This window comes from Staurois parvus, unplaced genomic scaffold (assembly GCF_062004578.1).
Source record: "Staurois parvus isolate SC_StPar_1 unplaced genomic scaffold, SC_StPar_1.0 ptg000030l, whole genome shotgun sequence".
In the NCBI taxonomy this organism is placed as follows: Eukaryota; Metazoa; Chordata; class Amphibia; order Anura; family Ranidae; genus Staurois; species Staurois parvus.
The window spans coordinates 4,915,529-4,937,128 of record NW_028317826.1 but is presented as its reverse complement, the minus strand read 5'-3'; the positions used below and the strand labels follow the sequence as shown (position 1 = coordinate 4,937,128).

The window sequence follows — 21,600 nt, the reverse complement described above, 5'->3', positions numbered from 1 at the left end:
CTTGAGCCTTAAATTGCTTCAAGCCGGAAACCTGATTCCCTTGTTTTGGACCGGTTTGTTTGATTGTTTGGCACTGTTTGCTGTGGTGTTCATCCCTCTTTTGTATTGCTTGGGAACATCCCCTGGACTTGATTAATGGAAGCCTGTGTCCTATTCTATGCAAATTAGAAATAAAGATTTTTGACTTGCCTGTAAAATTCTTTTTTTGGAGTACAGGGTACTGGCCACCATCCCATCTGTCCTGGTGTTTTCCTCCTAATTACTTGCTAAAAACAGGATTGCTGGGAGTGGAGGGTTGGGATGGGCTGTCCTAACAACTTTGTTTGCCAGTGTCCTCACTTGCAGGGATAGCATATCTTTTATGATTTGATTAATGGAAGCCTGTGTCCTGTACTGTACCCCAAGAAATAGATATTGCAGGTAAGTAAAACATCCTTTTTTAGATATTTCTTTATACAAAAGGTCCATACACAAGGAGTGTAACACTTGCATGTAGACTGCATAAGCAACACAGCAGTCAAGCAAATCTCATTGCTTAGTACAGTAAGGCTGCCAGAATTGCTTACATGTAAACATCCTTGCACTAAACTGGGTATAATATATCTACTTGCCGACTAGTCACATACCTGGTAAGTCACTGGACTTCAAGTGGGTGTACCAAGATGTCTGCAGCTGCACGGCAGGTACCGTTTTTTATAGTTGGACATTCGACTATCTTGTAATAGCAATCGGAGGGGCTAATTAGCCACTCAATTGCTATTACAAGCAGCAGGAGGAAATGTCCCCCCAACTGCCACCCTCCACGGTTTTACTGGGATTTCACGTCCCACAGGGAGTCCTGATCAAGCAACCGGCACTTCCACCTGCCTCATCACAGAGCCTAATAAAGACCGGATCGGCTTTGTTCGGCTCTGATATAGTTACCTGGAAGCAAATGACCTTACATCACTTCCAGTTTACTCAGAAATAAACAGCACCATTAAAAAAAAAAAAAAAAAAAAAAAAAGCATTAAATCACCCCAATCTTGGTTGGATTAAATGCTTTTAAGTGCAGAGGAGGCATTTGGGGTCTTATTGACCCCAGATCTCGCCATAAAGAGTACATGCCTATTACTGTCGAAAGGGATGTTTACGTTCCTTGTGACAGCAATAGAAGTGATCAAAACATTTTTTTAAAGCAACAGTGTAAAAATAAATAAGTAATTTTTTTAATGAAAGTACCTCCGTCCCTGCGCACAAAAGGTGAACGCACACATCAGTCCTGCACGCATGCAAACCGTGATCATCCTATACATGTGAGGTATCACCGTGAACATCAGATCATGGGCAGTAATTCTAGCATCAGACTTCTTCTGTAAATCTTTAGTGGTAACCTATAAAAGCTATCCATAGTGTTGTCTATGGATAGTAAAATTTACACCATTTGTCACCGTTGCATGGGCATGCGCAATTTTAAAGCGTGACATGTTTTATGTTTTACAAAAAAAAGTGGGTTATGTATTTGTGTGTTTTTTTTGGTTTTACTTTTTTTTTTTTTTTCTTCAATAAAGTATATTTTTCCCAAAAAATTGCATTTGAAAAACCACTGCACAAATACCTTGTGACATAAAAAAATGCAAAGCCCACTTATTTATTCTATAGGGCCTCTCTTTTTAAAAAATAACGTTTGGGGGCTCTAAGAAGTTTTCTAGCAAAAAGTTCTAATTCTTATATGTGTAACAAAACATGCCAGAAAAGACTTGCTCTTCAAGTGGATATCCAATATTGGTGTTGTCTGCACTGAAACCCACCACCTAAAATAAATAACTTTTTAAAAGAAACAGTCTTTTCTGTGTAAAACAAAATAAAAAATAGTTTTACGGTATCCTGCAAAGGATTGAAGAGACAGGTCACACAAAAGGTAGTACATACACCAATTTTGCTGTTCTGTGCAGGAGGTAGTTAACAATTTCCAGCAGTAGGTGGTGCTAATCTGACAACCATCGCATACTCCATGGAATAAAGTCAGGAGCTCACAATGTGCTGAAATACCAGATTTTATTTAAAGTGATACTAAATTCTTTACTTTTTTTTTTTTTTCTTTTTTTTTTTACATCATTCGTTCTAGTGATGCATCTCAACACTTTCAGTGTAGCGTCGTACCTGCCGTAATTTCTGGTCACATGATTCGCTCTATGCGTACTTCAATTCCCATAGAGTTGAATGTGTTTGCAGGTAGATGTGTAGTCTACCTCAGGGGTGAGCAGGAGAGGGTGGCTACATTCACATACACAAGAGGGGCATGTAGAATGAGAAGTCTGAGAACAGCAGAAAAAAAGTTTACATTTAAGACATGAAATAAAGGAAGAGAAGGATAGAAGGTACATTCTAATTAATTGTAAACATATTGCTTTTATTTTATAAAAAAATGTGAGTTCAGTGTTACTTTAAGCATTTAAAGGAAACCTTTGAAAGTTCATAGGGTATCACTGCTGATCCTTTAGAAAATGTTGGTTGCTTGGCTGTTATAATAATCCAAATGCTGCAATGTTTTCTAAGACACTCTCAATGAGCAAGTATCCAGACTCCTGATTTTCTGAGTTGCCTCTGACTCACTTGCTGGGTTCTTTTACTGGGTAAGTGAATGTATTAGTTCCCTGGTCTCCTCCTCCCATGCCCACCTCCAGGACTTCTCCAGGGTGTCACCCATCCTCTGGAACTCCCTGCCCCAACCCATCAGATTATCACCTACTCTCCTCTTCTTTAGGCGCACCCTGAAAACCCATCTCTTCAGGGAATCCTACCCCACCCCCTGCTAACTTGCCGACCTTCTCCACTCTTCCTACCACTCCATCCCCCACAGCTATCTCCTCCTGTGCCACCATCCCCTCCCTCCTAGATTGTAAGCTCGAAAGAGCAGGGCCCTCAATCCCCTCATGTTTTGCATTGTATTGGTATTGTTCTGTCACATGTTCTGTCCCCCTCTGTAATGTACAGCGCTGAGCGAACTATTGGCGCTTTATAAATACTGTATAATAATAATGTATTAAAGTAATGGATTTCAGGTTTGTGGGAGGAGCTTAAGGCACCCTAGTGTGAACACAGTGGAACTGCACGCGCTAATGCCTAAACTAGGCAGGGAGCTGCAGTCATGTGAAACATTAAGAATTTCCCATCTGACCTATAAAAAATGACAGCCAGACAGGACTTTTGACATTAAAGGTGGATGTCATATGACGTTCTCCCGGAATGCACCCTGCAATCAACCTTGCTGTGGGCATGATCTGTCACCAGCTGTGCCACCAGACACAGCCGAGGACAGAACACTGTACTGGCCTGCTGTTTTGTACCATGTGATTTCTGTGACCAACCACAGCAAATCGCATGACAATTGTAAACAGTGAATGGCTTCAATTAATCCCATTTATTGTGTACAATTGTGTTGTTAGCTGTGATTGGTCACAGTGATCACATGGTACAGCCCATCTGTACCATGTGATTAACTGTGGCCAGTCACAGCTAATCACAATACATACTGAATGAATCAATTTCATTCAGTAAAAATACTTGCTTATAGCAGTGAAATTCACTGCTATAAGCAATCATAATGTGTATAAAAAAAAAAAAATCCTGATCACTTTCCCAGAGTAGTGTAATGTTACTAAGGTAACATAAAATAAAAAAAAAGGTAATACAAAAGAAAAAAAAAGTAAGGAAATTGAAAAAAAAATATTTTTTTTTTCGTCACTGCCACACCAGTTTTATGATGATGCTGTACTGCACTGGTGTTATGTTGAAAACTCACCATAGTTTGTGGACTCTTTTAATTTTCCTACAGAATAAATAATCACTGATTTGGGTTATTTTTACCAAAGAAATGTAGCAGAACACATTGTGGCCTAAATTTATGAAGACCAATTATTTATTAACAAAATCTTATGAGAGAAACAAAGAAAAATGTGTTTTTTCAAAATTTTCAGTCTTTTTTTCATTTATTTAGCAAAAATTAAAAACCCAGTGGTGATTGAGCACCACCACAAGAAAGCTATATTTGTGTGAACAAAATTATAAAACTTTAGTTTGGGTGTAGTGTTGCACGACCATGCAATTATCATTTAAAGTGCGACATCGCTGAAAGCTGAAACTGGGGCAGATAGTGGGTGAGAGCGCCCAGTATTGAAGTGGTTCAGGCAGATCTCCAGAACTTAGAAGTGAGCAGCACTGCAAAGTTAACTCCTATGTAACCTGTGGCCAAACATGTTACACTGTTCATGAAAGCAATCCATTTAAAACAGAACTCCAGTCAGAATTTTTATTCTCCCATGCAGTGGGGCTGTGCCTGCACTGCATGGGTTAACTGCTCGTTTTGTCAAGGGGCTCAGGAAAAAGCTATACTTACCCCATTCTCTGATGCTTTGGAAAACTGCGCTCCCCCACATCCAGCTTTGGACTGGTCCTGCTGTCCTCACGTCCAGAGCCAGGCTATGGGCGTGATGACGTCAGTAACAGCCCATTCACAAGACGTGCGTGAGGAGGGGCAGGAGTGGTGGGGACCGGATTTGCACTTGGAGGATTGGCAGATTAGGCAAGCATATCAAAGCTTTGGGAACCCCTAGGCAAAGATTAGAATTTAACCGACGCAGTGTGGGCACAGCCCCACTGCATGGGAAAATTAAATTTTTGCCCAGAATTCTTCTTTAAGACAAGCGTCAATTTGGGCAACAAATACAATAATCCCTTAAAGTCCATGATTTGGCAATTTCATAGTTAGATACTTAGTCTGGCTGAAAGAAAACAAAAGTCCATCCAGTTCAACCATTTAAAAAAAAAAAAAAGTTATAATCCTATACCCACAGTTGATCCAGAGGAAGGCAAAAAAAATCCCAGCAAAGCATGATCCTATTTGCTTTTGCAGGGAAAAAAATTCCTTCTTGATCCGCCAAGAGGTAATCGGATATTCCCAGGATCAACTTTACCTATAAATGTTAGTATCCAGTTATATTCTGTGTATCCAAGAAAGAATCCAGGACTTTTTTCATGCAATCCACGGAGCTGGCCAGAACCAACTCTTGAGGGAGTCCTATTCCACATTTTCACAGCTCTTACTGTGAAGAAACCTTTCCGTGTTTGGAGATTACATTTCTTTTCCTCCAGACGTAGAGTGCCCCCTTGTCCTCTGTGATGACCTCAGGGTGAATAACTCTACACCAAGTTCACTATATGAACCACTGATGTATTTATACATATTCCACAAGGTGCAGTAAGTCCATGTTTGGTAGCTCAAAATCCACGAAAAGTCCTCAGGTTCCCAACACCATAGAGAAGCCCAACTGGGCCCCCAGATGGAGGCAAAACCCAGCAGAGTAACAGCCGACATCTTGGCAGTGGTTCTAGCAGAAGACTCCAGGGACACTGAGAAGTCCCTTATATGGTGTGATGCTGCAGGGGGTGGTAGCCTTGCTAAAAAGTGCAGGAAAAACATGAACCCTTCCTGGGTAGTTACCACCAGCTCTGCAGGTCATCCAAGGAAAAATGTTGCAGAAAGATATATGGTGACATTTGGTTTGTACAAAAACAGTTGACACAGATAACTTCAGAGCATGAGTCAGCACAGCAGAAAAAATGTTAACCTCTTGGAAGCACCTGCTTTCAGGCTTCAATTGCAGAACTCTGCTTTTGAGAATGCTAGTTGCTTGGCTGCACTGAAGCTTTGGGTTATTTGATGGCTAAGTTGCTGATGATCTAGTTTATAGCAGGGTGGATTTGATTTAAATCAAACTGATTTAAATCACGATTTAAATCACTAGTCAGTAAGGCTTGATTTAAATCCTAGTTTTCTACATAAAGACTAATTCTTGCTGGTATAACTTTAATATGCAAGTAGATGAAGATTTTTAGAATAACTTTTCATATTCGTTTTTTTATCCCCAGTTTAATAGGTTAATCATTCATATTTGGACAACTTTTCTGTTGTACTTAGGAAGGAGAAAAATAATCATTACCTTAATAACAATTTAACCCCTTGCCTACCAGGCACTTATACCCCCTTCCTTACCAGGCCAATTTTCAGCTTTCAGCGCTACCGCACTTTGACAGTTGCGCGGTCATGCAACATTGTACCCATATGAAATTTTGATCATTTTTTTCTCACAAATAGAGCTTTCTTTTGGTGGTATTTAATTGCTACTGGGCGCTTTACGTTTTGCGCTATAAATTAAAAAAGTGCAAAAAATTTGAAAAAAAAAAAAAAGTTTCTTTGTTTCTATTATAAAATTTTTCAAACAGGTAATTTTTCTCCTTCGCTGATGTGCGTTGATGAGGCGGCACTGATGGGCACTGATAGGTGGCACTGATGGGCACTGATAGGCAGCGCTGATAGGCAGTACTAATGAGGTGGCACGGATAGGCGGCACTGATAGGCAGCACTGATAGGCGGCACTGATAGGTGACACTGATGATGGGTACTGATAGATGGCGCTGACTGGCATCACTGCTGGGCACTGACTGGCGGCACTGACTGGCACAACCGCTGGGCACTGACTGGTGGCACTGACTGGCTGCACTGGTGGGCAGCACTGGTGGGTGGGCACAGGTGGGTGGCACTGCTGGGCACAGGTGGGTGGCACTTCTGGGCACAGGTGTGTGACACTGCAGAGTGGCACAGGTGGGTGCACTGCTGGGCACAGGTGGGTGCACTGCTGGGCACAGGTGGGCGGAGCTAGTGGGCGCACTGCTGGGCACAGGTGGGCGGAACTTGTGGGTGGCACTGCTGGGCACCGATCATCAGGGCACTGATCATCAGTGCCCTGATGATCGGTGCCGATCCTCGCTCTGACAACTGCCGGTTCTCGGCAGTACTTTCCTCACGATCTGACAGCGTGAGGAAAGTGCAGCCGAGAACCGGCACTTGCATTTCCCTGTGATCAGCGTGTCATTGGACACCGCTGATCACGTGGTAAAAGGCCGGTATGATTGGCCTTTTACCACATCTCGTGATCAGCTGTGTCCGTAGGACACAGCGATCACGGAGATCGCCGGGTGCGCGCCCCCTGGGGCGCGCAGGAGAGCGCGTTCTGGGGAGACGTCATATGACGTCCACCCAGAACTGGCCGGCCGCAGTGAAGCCGTCATTCGGCTATCTGCGGTCGGCAACTAGTTAAATAGATTTATTCAACTGAAACAATAACATTCCAGCATATGTTATTTGCTTAAACATCCATGTTTGTTAACTAATTTGGCTAAACAAAATAGATATATTTTAAGACACTTAGACTGTCAGCCCCTTCCTCCTCACACTTAGTTTCACTTTCTTCTTGTGCAGATCTATTCTACTCCAAACAATCAGAAAAATATTGTTTCTATTCTATTCACTGAACTTCTTGAAACTGATCACCGAAGGGGTTGATTCTGTATTCATAGGTTTGTAGAAGTTAGGATGAAGGTCTTTTTCTTAACTCTGTTCATATTATAACATTTTTGCTGTGAAGAAGAGGCATGTGATCTCCGCTGAGTCAGATTCAGTTTTGAGAACTGCAAAAGTAAACCAAGCATCTGTGATAATATCTTGTAGGCAGAGAAACTGCCCAATAATCTTACAAAAACCTCTGGAAGAGCATGACATTGTGAATGGATTCATGGAATTTATTTACCAAAAAAATTAAACATATACAGCCTTATTCTACATAATTAAAAAACGAATCTTTATTTCATTATTTTTTTTTTTTTTTGATTTATTAAAAAAATTATTGATTTTTATCCACCCTGGTTTATAGGTAAGGAGTTCTTAAAATGAATAACACAATTTTACAACACTTATTTACAGTATGCTTATTCCAGGTCTGTCACTAAAAAGTACTTAACAGACATAGCCAATTAACTAGCACTTTCAGAAGGAGGTCGGTAATGTCACCCTCCATACAAAAAGTCACATTTATGAGGAACTTCAGTCTCCTTAATCATAGCTTTGCCCCACTCCTCTGGAGCTGCCATGTTCGATTATCCAGGGCATGTGCAGGTGCACTCAAGGACTCTGCCTGGCTTTTGGGACTTGGCAGAGCTCTGCGGAGCATCTGTGCATGTGCCACATTTTTCAGGCATGCGTAGAGAACAGCAGTCCTGGGCCTCCTTGATTTCTGGATCTAGAAGATCAGCGAAAAATTAGAAGTCCTTATCTAAGGATGCAGCATGGCTCGCACTGACTTCCTCTAATTATAAAATATATCTAAAGCTGAAACAATTTTTTAGTTTTTGGATAGAGTACAGAATGGTAGAACCCCTCAAGTCTTTTTATTTGAATTTGCCATACCATTAGGGAGAATCATTTTCTATGTCCTATTGGGTAGATTTCCCTTTGCTACGTATTCTGTAGACATATCAAGAAATGAAGGAACTCCCCTCTTGGACAGTCATGAGAAAATGTCAAAATATTTGAACAAGTGTCCTCATTGTAAAGTTTCCACTCATTTCCTCTTCTGATATGCCAGAATTGTAGATTTTCCTATCATGCATTCCATCTTAGGTCTAATAATAAAAATATTGTCCGTAGGGTTCAGTATTGAGTTGGCCCACCCTTTGTAGCTATAACAGCTTCAACATTTCTCGGAAGGCTGTCCACAAGGTTTAAGTGTGTTTATGGGAATGTTTGAACATTCTTCCAGAAGCGCATTTGTGAGGTCAGGCACTGGTGTCAGACGAGAAGGCCTGGATCAGTCTCCTTTCTAATTTATCCCAAAGGTGTTCTGTCGGGTTGAGGTCAGGACTCTGTGCAGGCCAATCAAGTTCCTCCACCCCAAACTCGCTCATCCATGTCTTTATGGACCTTGCTTTGTGCACTGGTGCACAGTCATGATGGAACAGGAAGGGACTATCCCCAAACTGCTCCCACATAGTTGGAAGCATGAAAATGTTCAAAATGTCTTGGTATGCTGATACCTTAAGAGTTCCCTTCACTGGAACTAAGGCACCAAGCCCAACCCCTGAAAAACAACCCCACACCATAATCCCCCATCCACCAAACGTTACCCTTTGCACAATGCAGACAGGCAAGTACCTTTCTCCTGGCAACTGCCAAACCCAGACACATCCATCGGATTGCCAGACAGAGAAGCATGATTTGTCACTCCAGAGAACACATCTCCACTGCTCTAGAGTCCAGTGGCGACGTGCTTTACACCACTGCATCCAACGCTTTGCATTGCACTTTGTGATGTAAGGCTTGGATGCAGCTGCTCGGCCATGGAAACCCATTCCATGAAGCTCTTTACACACTGTGGTTGTGCTAATCTGATTCCACATGAAGTTTGGAGGTCTTTAGCTATTTACTCTGCAGACAGTTGGCGACCTCTATGCGCTGACCCCGCTATGCCATTTTATATGGCCTACCACTTCATGGCTGGGTTGCTGTTCCCAGTTGCTTTCACTTTGTTATAACACCACCAACAGTTGACCGTGGAATATTTAGTAGCCAGGGAATTTCACATATGGACTTATTGCACAGATGGCAAACTATCACAGCACCACGCTTGAATTCACTGAGCTCCTGAGAGCGACTCATTCTTTCACAAATGTTTGTAGAAGCAGTCTGCATGCCTCGGTGCTTGATTTTATACACCTGTGGCCATGGAGGTGATTGGATCACCTGAATCCAATGATTTGGAATTGTCCCAATACTTTTGGCAATATAGTGTATGTGTGAGAGAGAGGTCTCTATGCTGCAGTAGTATGTTTTTCTTGATAATGCATGGACTTATAAATATGGAAGTGTAAACCTTGATTTTCCTTGTTGGATCATTACATGACTGCAATTTATAACATCTCCGCTATAAATAATTCATAAAACATAAAAAGTTTAGCACACTATATGAGTGACTTTTTACCTAGGAGAATTTCAGGTAACAAAAATCTGAGGTATAACTGCACAAAAGTGTATTTATACATAAAAAACTAAATATAAATCAAATGCAAGAATGTACTTTTACATAACTTCTCGGGACTCCAGGATCCATGAAATAGCGGTGCTCTAATATTCAAATAATGATTTTCCAGAAAAAGTAAAGTACTACCCTGACTCCTTTTGCCTCCTACAACTGCCAATTAGACTTTGAAGCTGCAGATCTTGTTGAAGCAGCCTTTCTCAATCTGGGGTCCATGGAACCATGGGGTTCCTCTATCTGTAGGGAGGAGATTCTTCCTACGGGCCACAAATAAAAAAGCATTTTTCCATCACACCAATGTACCATGAATTGTAGAAATAGTTAGCAATAGCGGTTCCCTGAGACCTGAAAGTTGCTTTAGTTCCTTCATGTTAAATAGGCTGAGAAAGGCTGCGTTGAAGGATCACTAGGTGATGGAAGAAAGGGTATGGATCAGTGCTTTGCCTGGTATCCCAATATCTGCCTTTAAAGAAAGCTGTCTTTTTTGCTATGTGCACTTGCCCAGACACCTCTAAAATGGTGAAATTGAATTATGCATGGTATTCATAAATTATCCCCATGTTGGCAGTGGTGTATTTATTCCTTGTGCTGCCCTACGCAACATTAAAATCAAGCGCCCCCCACACCCCCCAGCCGCCACCACCAGTTTCCACCCCTGCCACCCATGGCCATGTTGTGTGACCCCCATAAAATCCAAACACTGCTGGATATGTTCCCATAGCGGTCCCACCTGTGATCATCATGCCTTTTTCTATTTTTATTATGTCCCTGTTGGAGTGAAATAGTTTTATTGTTGCTGTTGTGTCCCATCTGTAGCAATTTTTCTTTATTTCCTGTCCAAGTTCAAACCTGTCATCAGGACAGGAAGTCAGTGGAAGCCTCCCCAACGGTGATACAGACAGCAATAAAAACCTAAACTTAGAAAAAAGCCAGCACTCCAACTGAACTTCCAAGATGACTGTTTACCAAAGTCCTATATCCGTAGACACACCAACCTTACGGGGGTATGAAAACCTCTCTTTCGTGATGAAAGACAGATACCTTTAAATAGCTGGTCTGCATACCCTCGAAAAGTTGGAGTACTGGCTTTGTTAAATGGTGCCACTTTTCAGCCAAGCATCAACCCTGATGAGATATATGCGATATATGGTGTATTACAAGCAATAAAAACCAGACAGAGGTTGGGTTTTAACCCTTCCCCATACTAAAAAAAATTATTTTAAAGAAGCTTTTGGCTAAAGTTGTACTTTAAGAACAAGAACAATTTATTGAACAAGTCCGAGCCAGTTCTAGAAGTTAACTTTCCATCAAGACCTGCTTTAAAATATGGTCTGTGCTGAAAAATGCTTCTGCAGTATGGTTTTATATCTTTTCCAATATTTTTTTAATGTACTGCACAATTTTGCTGCCTGAAATTTTTTTTTTTATAGCTGCGTTCTTCTGTAAGTGTTGGAATCTATGCATCTCATTTGATTTTTGTTTTAAGAAGCATCGCTGAGATCAGCAGGAAAAGACTTTAGCTCATAATTCGTAAAGTTAATATTAAAAAAAAAAGTAAGTTTGGATATTCATTATTCAAGTGAGAGTTAATTGTGTGTGTAAAGATATTCACATTTGTAATAGCTCATAAAGGGACCTGTGGTTTTATGTCACCATTTATTTACGAAAACGCCACAGGCAAGACAAATCTATTCGCATCACAGGCTATATTTTGAATTTTAAGAATAAGTATACGGAAATGTCTTACTTTAATATCTACTCCTTTAATACTTAAAGGAGATGTCAATTTTAGTGCCTTCATAAAATGAAGAATAGATCTTTGCTGACTATAGCTACAGTAAAGTTACAGCGATCAAAACTTCTAGGGGAGAGACAAGTTTTTATAGAACACTTACGAAAGCTTTAATTTGCTGTTTTCCAAAGTGCGATATGCATTTTTCCTAGTCATATGCAGCATCTAACGTATTTGATTGAGAGAGTAAGACCAGAAGGTAGGTCCCAGTAAATGGCACCCTTGTCGCATAAGGGCCCTGCTACCAGTGTATACCCTGAGATCCCAAATCTCTACCAAAAAATAGTTTCATGTTCTTTGAGTGGCACAGCAGTGTAGGTTCTATACTGTGGGTTATACTGTCTCCTACAGAAGAACTGGACACCATACAAGACAAAAAATAACAGGACAAAACTTTGTAGCCCACCCATACAAAAACAAATGGGGGCACAGAGCTGATCTTTCAGCTGAAGTTAGAATCTACCTATGCAGCCACATCCAAACATGGTGGGAACCAAGTGCCGGGTTATAGCCTTACAGACTTGGGAAACTGAAGCCTGGTGGCACAAAAATTCTGAATTTGCTCACTGATCTAATAGACTGTCTAATCCATGTGGAGCTGGTGGCACTGGAAGCCAAGACACCATTTGTAGGACCATTCTTAATCAAAAACAGAGGATCCAACTCCCTACAGGAAGCTGTTAGGCGGACCCTAACTGCCCTTACCTCATCTGGTCCATCTAAAAGAAATTGCCTTAAATCTTCCAGAACAGGACAAAAGGAAAGTAAAACATTATCCTTACTGAGATGGAAAGAGGACACAACCCTAAAGAAAATTAGTCTTGATGCAGCAGAGCTCAAGGTATCTATTTCAATCAGAATTCCATGAACAGATCCCCAAGTGAATCAGAGCCGAACAGAATCGATGACACTTTGTGACATCTGTGTTTGTTCAGTTTTTTTTTACTGCATCATGGAGTGATCTCGTATTAGGCCTTATGGGTAGGTGTATGTAAAGGGATGTGTGTTAGTTTTCATTCATTACCACAGATCCTTAGGTTCGAAAAAAGAAGAAAAGGTTGCCAACTTCTTCAGTTTTTTTTCGGACCTAGGATTGCGTACAGACAATTCTGAAGGCATGCCTGTAGACTAACATTGAGCTTCTGGTGAATGTGATCAGAACATTCGTTTGAGAGGACCCTTAGGACACTAAGCTGAACTGAACATTCTTAGTAGGGTTTGGGTTGCAGCCTCTTGTGGCAGTAACTTTTTTCCTGTCCTTTCCTCTTGTAGGTGGCATCATAACCTATGATATATGATTTACAGTGCTGTGTCCCTCAGTGACCTCACCTACATCCAACAGCTCAATGACCAGGCCTCTTAATAAGTCATTGAGACCTCTGTATTGCATTTTGGGATAAGATTGGCTATGTGCAGGAAAGCATATGTAATGAAAGAGTTTCATTTTTTGTTAAGAGTGTACTGAGATTTTTACGCATCTGTCACAGTCTTGCTTGTGGCACAGTCATTAAAGCATATTTTAGGGGTATGCTCTGTATAGAGAGTGTAGGTTAAGGTTTTTGTTTTTTTAATTATTCCCCTTTATTCCCCTTTAAGCCCATTCCACTGTTAGCAAAACGTAACTATACCCATAATACAGTTTGGCACACCAAGCTTGTTGCTTCAATATTTTGGATAGTTTTTGTGGAGAAGGTGGTGTGAAAAATCTACCACTGCCCCTTGGTTTTCAAGCCAAGTTCAAAAGACAGATGTGATACTTTAACTGTTTTCAGCTACATATAGTTTTAATAATTATGGTCTATGAATAAGAGAAATCCGAGAACTGTACAAGAATCCCCAGCTGACCAAGTTTTGTGTCCAGTAACACCTGAAGTATTAAGATATAACTCCTCCTCACACTTGTCAAATACCTTCTGAATAGCAATAAATTCAGTGAAAACTACAAAAAGAACAAAGAGGACGGAGCAAATGCCTAGTGCATTACCAACTATTTATTTTTCACAAAACATAGATGCCAAACAGATACTCAAAGTAGTAAAATTGCATAAAAACCACAAGATGCCACAGCAAGGGGAATCTCGTGTGTCCATAAAACCCAGCTGGACTGGCAATCTTCAGAGGCAGACCTCCTTCCAGCATAGCTCTGAAGAAGGAGATACGCCTTTCAAAATGCATCAAGCTTGCCAGTCCACCTGGGATTCATAGACACACGAGATTTCCTTGCTGTGGCCTCTTGTGGTTTTTATGTGATTTGACTTTCCACGTCTGTGTGTATCTATTTGGCATCTATGTTTTGTGAACAAAAAATTGTTGGTAATGCACTAGGCATTTGCGCCCTTTTGTTTGTTCTTTTAGTAGTTTTTACAAGACTTCCCAGGTTGAGGAGGGCAGCATCTACTACACATTCCTGGTGAAGTTCATGATCCATTATATACCATACATCATTTGTGGTCCTCTTCCTCTTAGACCTCTGAGCGTGAAAATTTACAGAGTTTTTCAAGCTATCCATCCAGGTCTATAAGATTGAAAAACGTGCTTGAAGCAGGTCACACTCCACTCCCACAAACTTCTCCAGGTTGTAATGCCGGTCCCCACAGCCTCTTCTCCCCTATGCTTTGACGATTGCAAATCCTTTGACATCATCAAGACCAAGGCAGAACCCATAGCTTTGCATTGGATGTGACGACTCTGAGGGACAGTCCACTGCCAGAGCATAGGGGAGTGGAGGCTTGGGTAAGTAAGTGCTTTTTGTGGTCTCCTAGACCTAAACAAGCATTCAACCTTTGCAGTGCAGGGGTAGCTCCACTGCAAGGGAGCAGTATGTTAAGCGGACCTTGCATTTTTTTCTGCAAGGTCTGTTTTAGCTCAAGTTGAGGAAAGATGTACATTAGATGAAATTTGTGTATGCAACAGTTCAGTCCATAGTTGGGGATCACATAAACAGTATGTGTTTTTCACAGAAAGCCATGTCGGGTCTCTTAAAACCTCTGAGGTTGTGTTATGCATCCGTTGTAAATGCAAATAGTGCGCACCGGAATTCTTCTGTAACAATTGATCCAGTTACTACTCTTTCCGTTTTGTGTGTCCGGTCTGCATGCAGCACAGAATACATTTACAGATGGTGCGGAACTGGGTGATACATATGTATGAGGCACATTGTCATTCAGACAGTGCCTCTCCTCTGTTTATGACAATCATCATGGATACTGTAGTTAACGATTCCGTACTGACAAAGAGAATGGCGCATGTTCTTTCTAAAAATAATTTCTGTTTGAACGTTGTTAATTAAATGCTTCCATGCTGCGCTGTTTATTAATCTTCTGGTACTTTGCCATTTAAAAAAAAGAGGTCCCTTACCCTCCAAAGTATTTAACTCAAAGACTGGTGTGATCAACACTTACAAAGTATGCAGATTTGGAAATTTGAAAGCATGTGTGCACATACAAAAAAAAAAAAAAAGCTGATTGTCCTAATTAAAGCTTGAGCGTAAAACTTTGTTTTGACAATTATGGAGTCATTGTTTAGTAGGGGAGGCTGGAGAGGAGGAAGAACCAGAGAGGTCCCAGAGGGTAATCTAGAAAAGATAGAGGTAACAGCAGGGCGATTGTAGGTATAGATCAGTGGTCTCCAAATTGTGGCCTGGATGTGGCTCTTTGCTTGCTTTTGTGTCACCATTCTTTACACTAACACCAACAACGGGGCACTATTCCTTCCACTGACACCGACCATGGGGCATGATTTCTCCCACTGATCTAAATGATTGGGCACTATTCTACCCACTGACACCAATGATGGGGAACTATTCCTCCCAGTAATACCAGTGACAGGGCACTGTTCTTCCTCCTACAGACCATAGGCGCTATGTAATATTTTTGCCCCCATTTTTGCTCCCAAGCCTGAGACAATGTCTACTTACTGAAGCTGGGGTGTTTTCTACTTCTGAGGCCGGCTCTCCTAATGTCTGGAGGGCAGTAAACTGGCCCTTTGTGTAGAAAGTATGGAGACCCTTGGTATGTATGAAAGGACCCCATAGATGAATCATTTTAGATCCCCATTGCTCCCTAAAGTCACTCTTAAACAGATCCTGCATTGACCTATAGCAGCTTTTCTCAATCTTCATCCTCTAGGGCAACCCCTAAAATAATTTCCAGGTCTCGAGGAACCCCCACCTAAACCATTTAATTTGGATTCAGTATAAAATGCCTCATTGGTAATAGTAGGAATGATGTATTTGTGACATGCTTCTGGTTTTGCCAAGTTTCTTTGTTCCTGGAACTGTGTAGGCACCATCAGATGGGAGGTCGATCAACTATAGCTCAAGGAACCCTCAACAACCTCTGGAGGAACCCTAGGGTTCTATGAAACCTTGGTTGAAATTGGCTGTCCTTCAGGAAGAGTACTGTAGAATAACAGGCTCAGTTCACAAATTTTTAGGCTCCATGCACACTAGCATTTTTTTAAGCTCATAGAAGCTGTTATCAGCATTTTTCTGTTTACATGTTCCACCAGTTTTTACGGTAGAATATGTTCCCGCTTCTGCAGCAAATTGGCAGTCTGAGCCCTCTGTGTGATAGCAGTACGGGGAGAAGTTCCCCATACCAGCTGTCACTTTTTTAAAAGAGCGTTGCTTTGAGGGGCTCCGCCCACATGGCTTCCTCATCCATTCACGGAGTTCTGTGATTGAATCAACTATGAGTGCGACATCCTTTGCAGATGTCGGCTTTTAGTTCTCAGTTAACTAACATGGTGCTGTTGAGTGTCTGGTAGTTCATTGATTCTTCATGTCAGTGTGAAAATGCCTACAGAACATGGAAATGCAATTATTTTAGTAAATATAAACTAAATACCTTTTCTCATCAGCAGTTAGAGCAGTCTTGTGACATCTATCAGTGTCCAGCAGAGCACTAGTTAAAGCTTGTAGGATGAGTTTTCTTTCTGCTCTAAGAGGATGCAGAACCCCTAACCTCTTTCTGGACAGTGCTGCTTGGCCCTGTGCTGATCACATGCACTCTCCGAAAAAAACAAACTCTTTAGCAGTACACACTAAACTGACCTTGTGCAGAGTATCTCTACACAATATGTCTTATCAGGAGATAAAAGGGTAGCACTGGAAGAAAAGGTGAATTAGAAAAGACAATATCAAACAGTGTTTTTCTATCAGTGTCCAAGAGAGTGCTGGTTAAAGCTTGTAGGAGGAGTTTTCATTCTGCTCTAGGAGGATGCAGAACCCCTGACCTGTGCTGATCACATGCACTGTTCCAAGAAAAAAAAAACCCTTTCTAGCAATACACACCAAACTCAGCATGTGCAGAGTGACTTCACAGGATATGTCTTATCAAGAGATAAGAGGGAGACACTGGAAGAAGGGGAGGATCAGAGAAGTCAGGATCAAACCGTGTTTTTACACAATGCAGAGAATTAACCCCTTAGGTTCCACAGTGAGTATAACAAGCATGCTTTACTGCATATACAGACTGATTTTACTGTTTAGTAACATTTTAATGGAGCGGACACCAGAGGTTGATTTGGCTGCTCAGCATGTGCTAGTACTGAGCACCCAAGTGTTTCCATGTGCGAGGGTAAATAGCTTTCATTGGGGCCAGCACCTTGTTTACTTGCTCTGCAGATACGCTGAGAGCTGAGCGTTAAGAGAGCCCGACGCTCCCCTTTCTGGCTGAGCACCCAATCGGTGCTCATCACACTGCATAAACAGCGCAATGTTAAAATCATTACAAGTTTAAGTCGCCATAAAGCCCCTTTCGTATTTTAAATCCCCAGACATTCCTAAAAGCACCTCAGATTTAAATATGGCATTGGTTAGAAATTTCTTTAACCGCTTCTGCTCCGCCCTATAGCAGAAATACTGCTACAGGGCAGCTCGGGTGCGCAAAATCACGTGTGTATATACTTTTTTTTTTATTCTACACCATTCTTTTTTATTCCATGCTCTTCTTTTCGAAATTCGGATTTCAGAAGACTGCTATATTCTTTCTATTTTATTCTATTCTAATCTATTATATATTTTAAATTCTATTATTTTCTGTTCTTTTATTTTATATTATATTCATTTCTTTTCTGTTCTATTTTTTTCTATTCCATTTTCTATTTTATTTCCTTATTTTCTATTCTGTTTTATTCTATTCTTTTACTTCCAATTCTATTATGTTTTGTTCTGCTTTTTTTTTCTATTCTAGTTTCTATTGTTCTCTTTTTTTTTATTCTATTTTGTTCTTTTTTTCTATATTCTTTTCTATTCAATTCCAATATATTCTATTCTTTTCAAAACTTGAATTTCGGAAAACGGCTATATCTATTCTATTCAGCTATATTCTCTTTTTTTCTATCCTATTCCTTTTTTTCTATTCTATTCCTTTATTTTATATTCTTTTATTTTCTATTTTATTCAAATATATTCTATTCTGTTTTATTCTATTCTTTTTGAAATTCAAATTTCGCAAGACACTTACACTAATACTAGTCTTTGGAGGAAATCAGCAATATGTTGATGATTCAAATTTATTTTTGAATTTGATTTTGTTTTCAAATTCAATTTGAATATCAGACAAAATTTTGTTTTGTTATTTGTTTTTTTTTTTTTTTAATTAATTGCTATTGTAATTTGGAAATTCGGATACATCTGGATCTCCAAATAACAAAAAATGTGTCCAAATTTTGATTCGGAATGAAATGAACTGCACAAGTCTAATATTTGGTGGAGAGTGAGGACTATATTGTTTTTTGTTTCCTATTGAATGACCTTCCTCCTGGCTTACGCATTGGAGAGCGCAGCATAATGATCCCCCTGCATTACATGTGGTTGCAGGGAGCTTACAGAGCAGCCCCATTCACTTGAATGTGTCACGTTTGATAGATGTTACTCCCTCCAAAACCGACAGGGGATATAATTTCTGCTACAAAGAAAAAGAATCATGGCTGCAACATGTGTACACACCCAGCCTCTGCCACTTAAGGGGGCAGTGGTTGGGAGGCAGTAAAAGTACAACTCAACCATTGGATTTTACTGGCCCCAAAATGGCTAGTGTGGACAAGCCCTAAATGTTTCAGTGAAGCTTTGAGCAAGCTTTGGTTATTAAAACCTTGCAGTACATACTGCTCTTATGCAAATTGAAGCCTGTGTACAAGGCTTACGATTGCCATGCCATAATTTTGCTGGCCACCCAGGAGCTTTGGGTGTTCCTGCACACATTAAGTGACACTCTGGGATTCTTCCTCATGCAGCATTCTGCGCTGTGCTCTTGCAGTCATTTTTACAGGACGACCACGCCTAGGGAGAGTAGCAACACTGCTAAACTTTCTCCATTTGTAGACAGTCTGTCTTACCGTGGACACATGAACATCAAGGCTTTTGGAGATACTTTTGTAACCCTTTCCAGCTTCATGCAAGTCAACAATTCTTGATCGTAGGTCTTCTGAGAGCTCTTTTCTGTGAGGCATTGTTCACATCAGACAGTGCTTCTTGAAACCAGTAAACCCAAAACAGGTGTGTGTTTTTTAAGGGCAGGACAGCTGTCAGCAACACATCCAATATCATCACACTGATTGGAGTCAAGGTTGGCTCACTCCTGGCTCCAATTAGCTCTGGGAGAAGTCATTAAGCTAGGGCCTCACATACTTTTTCCTCCCTGCACTGTGAATGTTTACATGTTATGTGCAATTAAACCGTGGCAACATCTAATGTTTGTGTAGTATTATGTTCAGCAGACTGTGTTCTTCTATGGTTGTGACTTAGATGACATTCAGAGCACATTTTATGCCCAATTCATGCAAAACTCCACGTAATCCCAAGGGGTTCACATACATACTTTTTCTTGCAACTGTGTGTGTGTGTATATATATATATATATATATATATATATATATATATATATATATATATATATATATATATATAATTTTTTTTTTTTTTTTTATGAGCAGGGATAGTGGGTGCCCTTTCTCATGGCCTCCGTAGATGTACAGACCCATGAACTGAAATCTGACCCAATAGTCGCATACGTTTTAGATTGAACTTTTAGGTGATTTCGCTTTCCAGCATATTAATTTTGGTTGAACCGACCCATTAACAATTCACTTATTAAACCGTTTTCAGCGAGTCAGCAATAAAAATCCATATCGACTAGATTATTCAATCATAGAACCAATTGTGGATTTTCTTTGAGTTCAGCATAATAGAAAGTTTTGCTTTTTCATAAAATTGCACAGGTGTCGCTTTTCCTAAGCAGTTTTCTTTCATTTCTTCCAGCTATTCATTGCAATCGGAACTCCAATAATATCGACCACCCTGCCAGCGCAGACAACATTAACGTGAACCTCCAGGGGGAACACACTGACTCACCCTCCACTAAGGACACTTCAAAAGTTCCGGAGCCCAAGGGGACACCCAAGAAAGTGCAGACAGAGCCAGACGCACCCAAGGTAATAAGAAGCTGGAGCCCGAGAGTGATGTTAGAACAAATCATTTAATTAGAGAAGAGTATTTGTTCTGTAAACACGACAGGCTCCCATGATTAGAATGCAAAGCAGAGAGAGGAGTCCTGAGGTGAAAATAATTAGGGAAGAAAAATGGAATGCTGTAGAGAATCGGCAATGAGAATGCAGAATGAATGTCTAATCGCTGTTTATTCAGGGGAGCCTGCAAAGTTAGTTTGCTGAATTATTTTTCTTTGTCATTGCATGGCACTTCAGCTGTGATGGGACTGTATAGGTGGCCATAGATTAGTGTTGGTCCCCCTAACACCATAGGGGGCCCCTGACATCACCAAGGGGCCACACACTTTATTCAGTTTTTGTATAATGCTACATAAAACTGTAAGACTTTGGACATACTACAGGAGTTTGCTGGAGATTGTGGACATGCTACAGGTATGGTTGGACTGTGGAGACCATGCTGTAGAAGATAAAGCATGAGACAGGGGCAGACTGACCATTTGGAAACTCGGGCACTGTCCGAGGGCCCGGGGTCAGTAAGGGACCCCATGAGATGCCCCTGGTACCTTTTTTCATAGGCTTTTTTGAGTTTGGGCAAGGACACAGGGGCCCCATGATCCCCTATTGCCCGGGGGCCCCATGAGTTGTCAGTCTGCCCCTGGCATGAGACATAATACATGAGATTACTAGACATCACTGTCATTGTGGCCCTTTTGCTAATCATTTCTTACACTACTGACTAATGAGATTTAGGGGCTGCACAACAGGTACCACTGATCTGCAAGCAGCCCTCAGGCCACAAGTTGGCCTCCAGTGTTATAGACTCTAGAGCAGCCTTTCTCAACTTAGTTTGCCCCAGAGGAACACTTACAATTATCTTCAGGTCTTGGGAACCTCTGCTATTCCTAAAGACAGTTCAATAGATGATTGGTGTTATGTAGCTGGCTCTGGCAAGTGGCATTGGCCCTGGAACTATGCAAACACCATCAAATAGGAGGTCAATCAACCAATGCCTTAAGGAACTCCTAGCAAACTATCTAGGAACCCTAGGATTTCACAGAACCCTGGTGGAGAATGGTTGCTCTAGAGGGCAGTTGGAAATGTAGGCATGATACAACCGACCAAAGGCACCTATGCATGTCTAAACTTGAATTGTGAATCGGGGGACCTGTCCTATGGAGAAAGGTAGAGGAGGTTTCTAGAGATAAAGCTGCCCCTTGCTCCTTTATGAGAAAATGGTAGAGATTGGCCAAGTCTTTCTAACCTATCCGATCCCTACTATGCAGATCAGGAACATCAGAAATCCTTGTCTGCTTGCTTCTTGGGGCTCAGTGACTGAAGTCAGATGGGCAACATGAAAGCTTGGCATGTAGAATGTTCAGAAGCATTGGCAACCTCTATATTTGTCTAATGAGTGCATCCTGTGACATATGAAAGACTGTTTAAAAT

At 41.0% G+C, this 21,600-nt stretch overlaps 1 protein-coding gene across 5 annotated transcripts in view; it reads left to right on the top strand.

Annotated features, from left to right (window-relative positions):
- Window positions 1–21,600, top strand: part of SAMD12 (sterile alpha motif domain containing 12) — a 730,431-nt gene that overhangs the window by 44,724 nt on the left and 664,107 nt on the right. For all 5 annotated transcript variants that reach the window (XM_089659044.1, XM_089659047.1, XM_089659045.1 and 2 more), the window contains one exon: window positions 19,967–20,139. In XM_089659044.1, coding sequence (XP_089515170.1) covers window positions 19,967–20,139 — 173 coding nt within the window. The remainder of the gene's footprint in view (window positions 1–19,966; window positions 20,140–21,600) is intronic.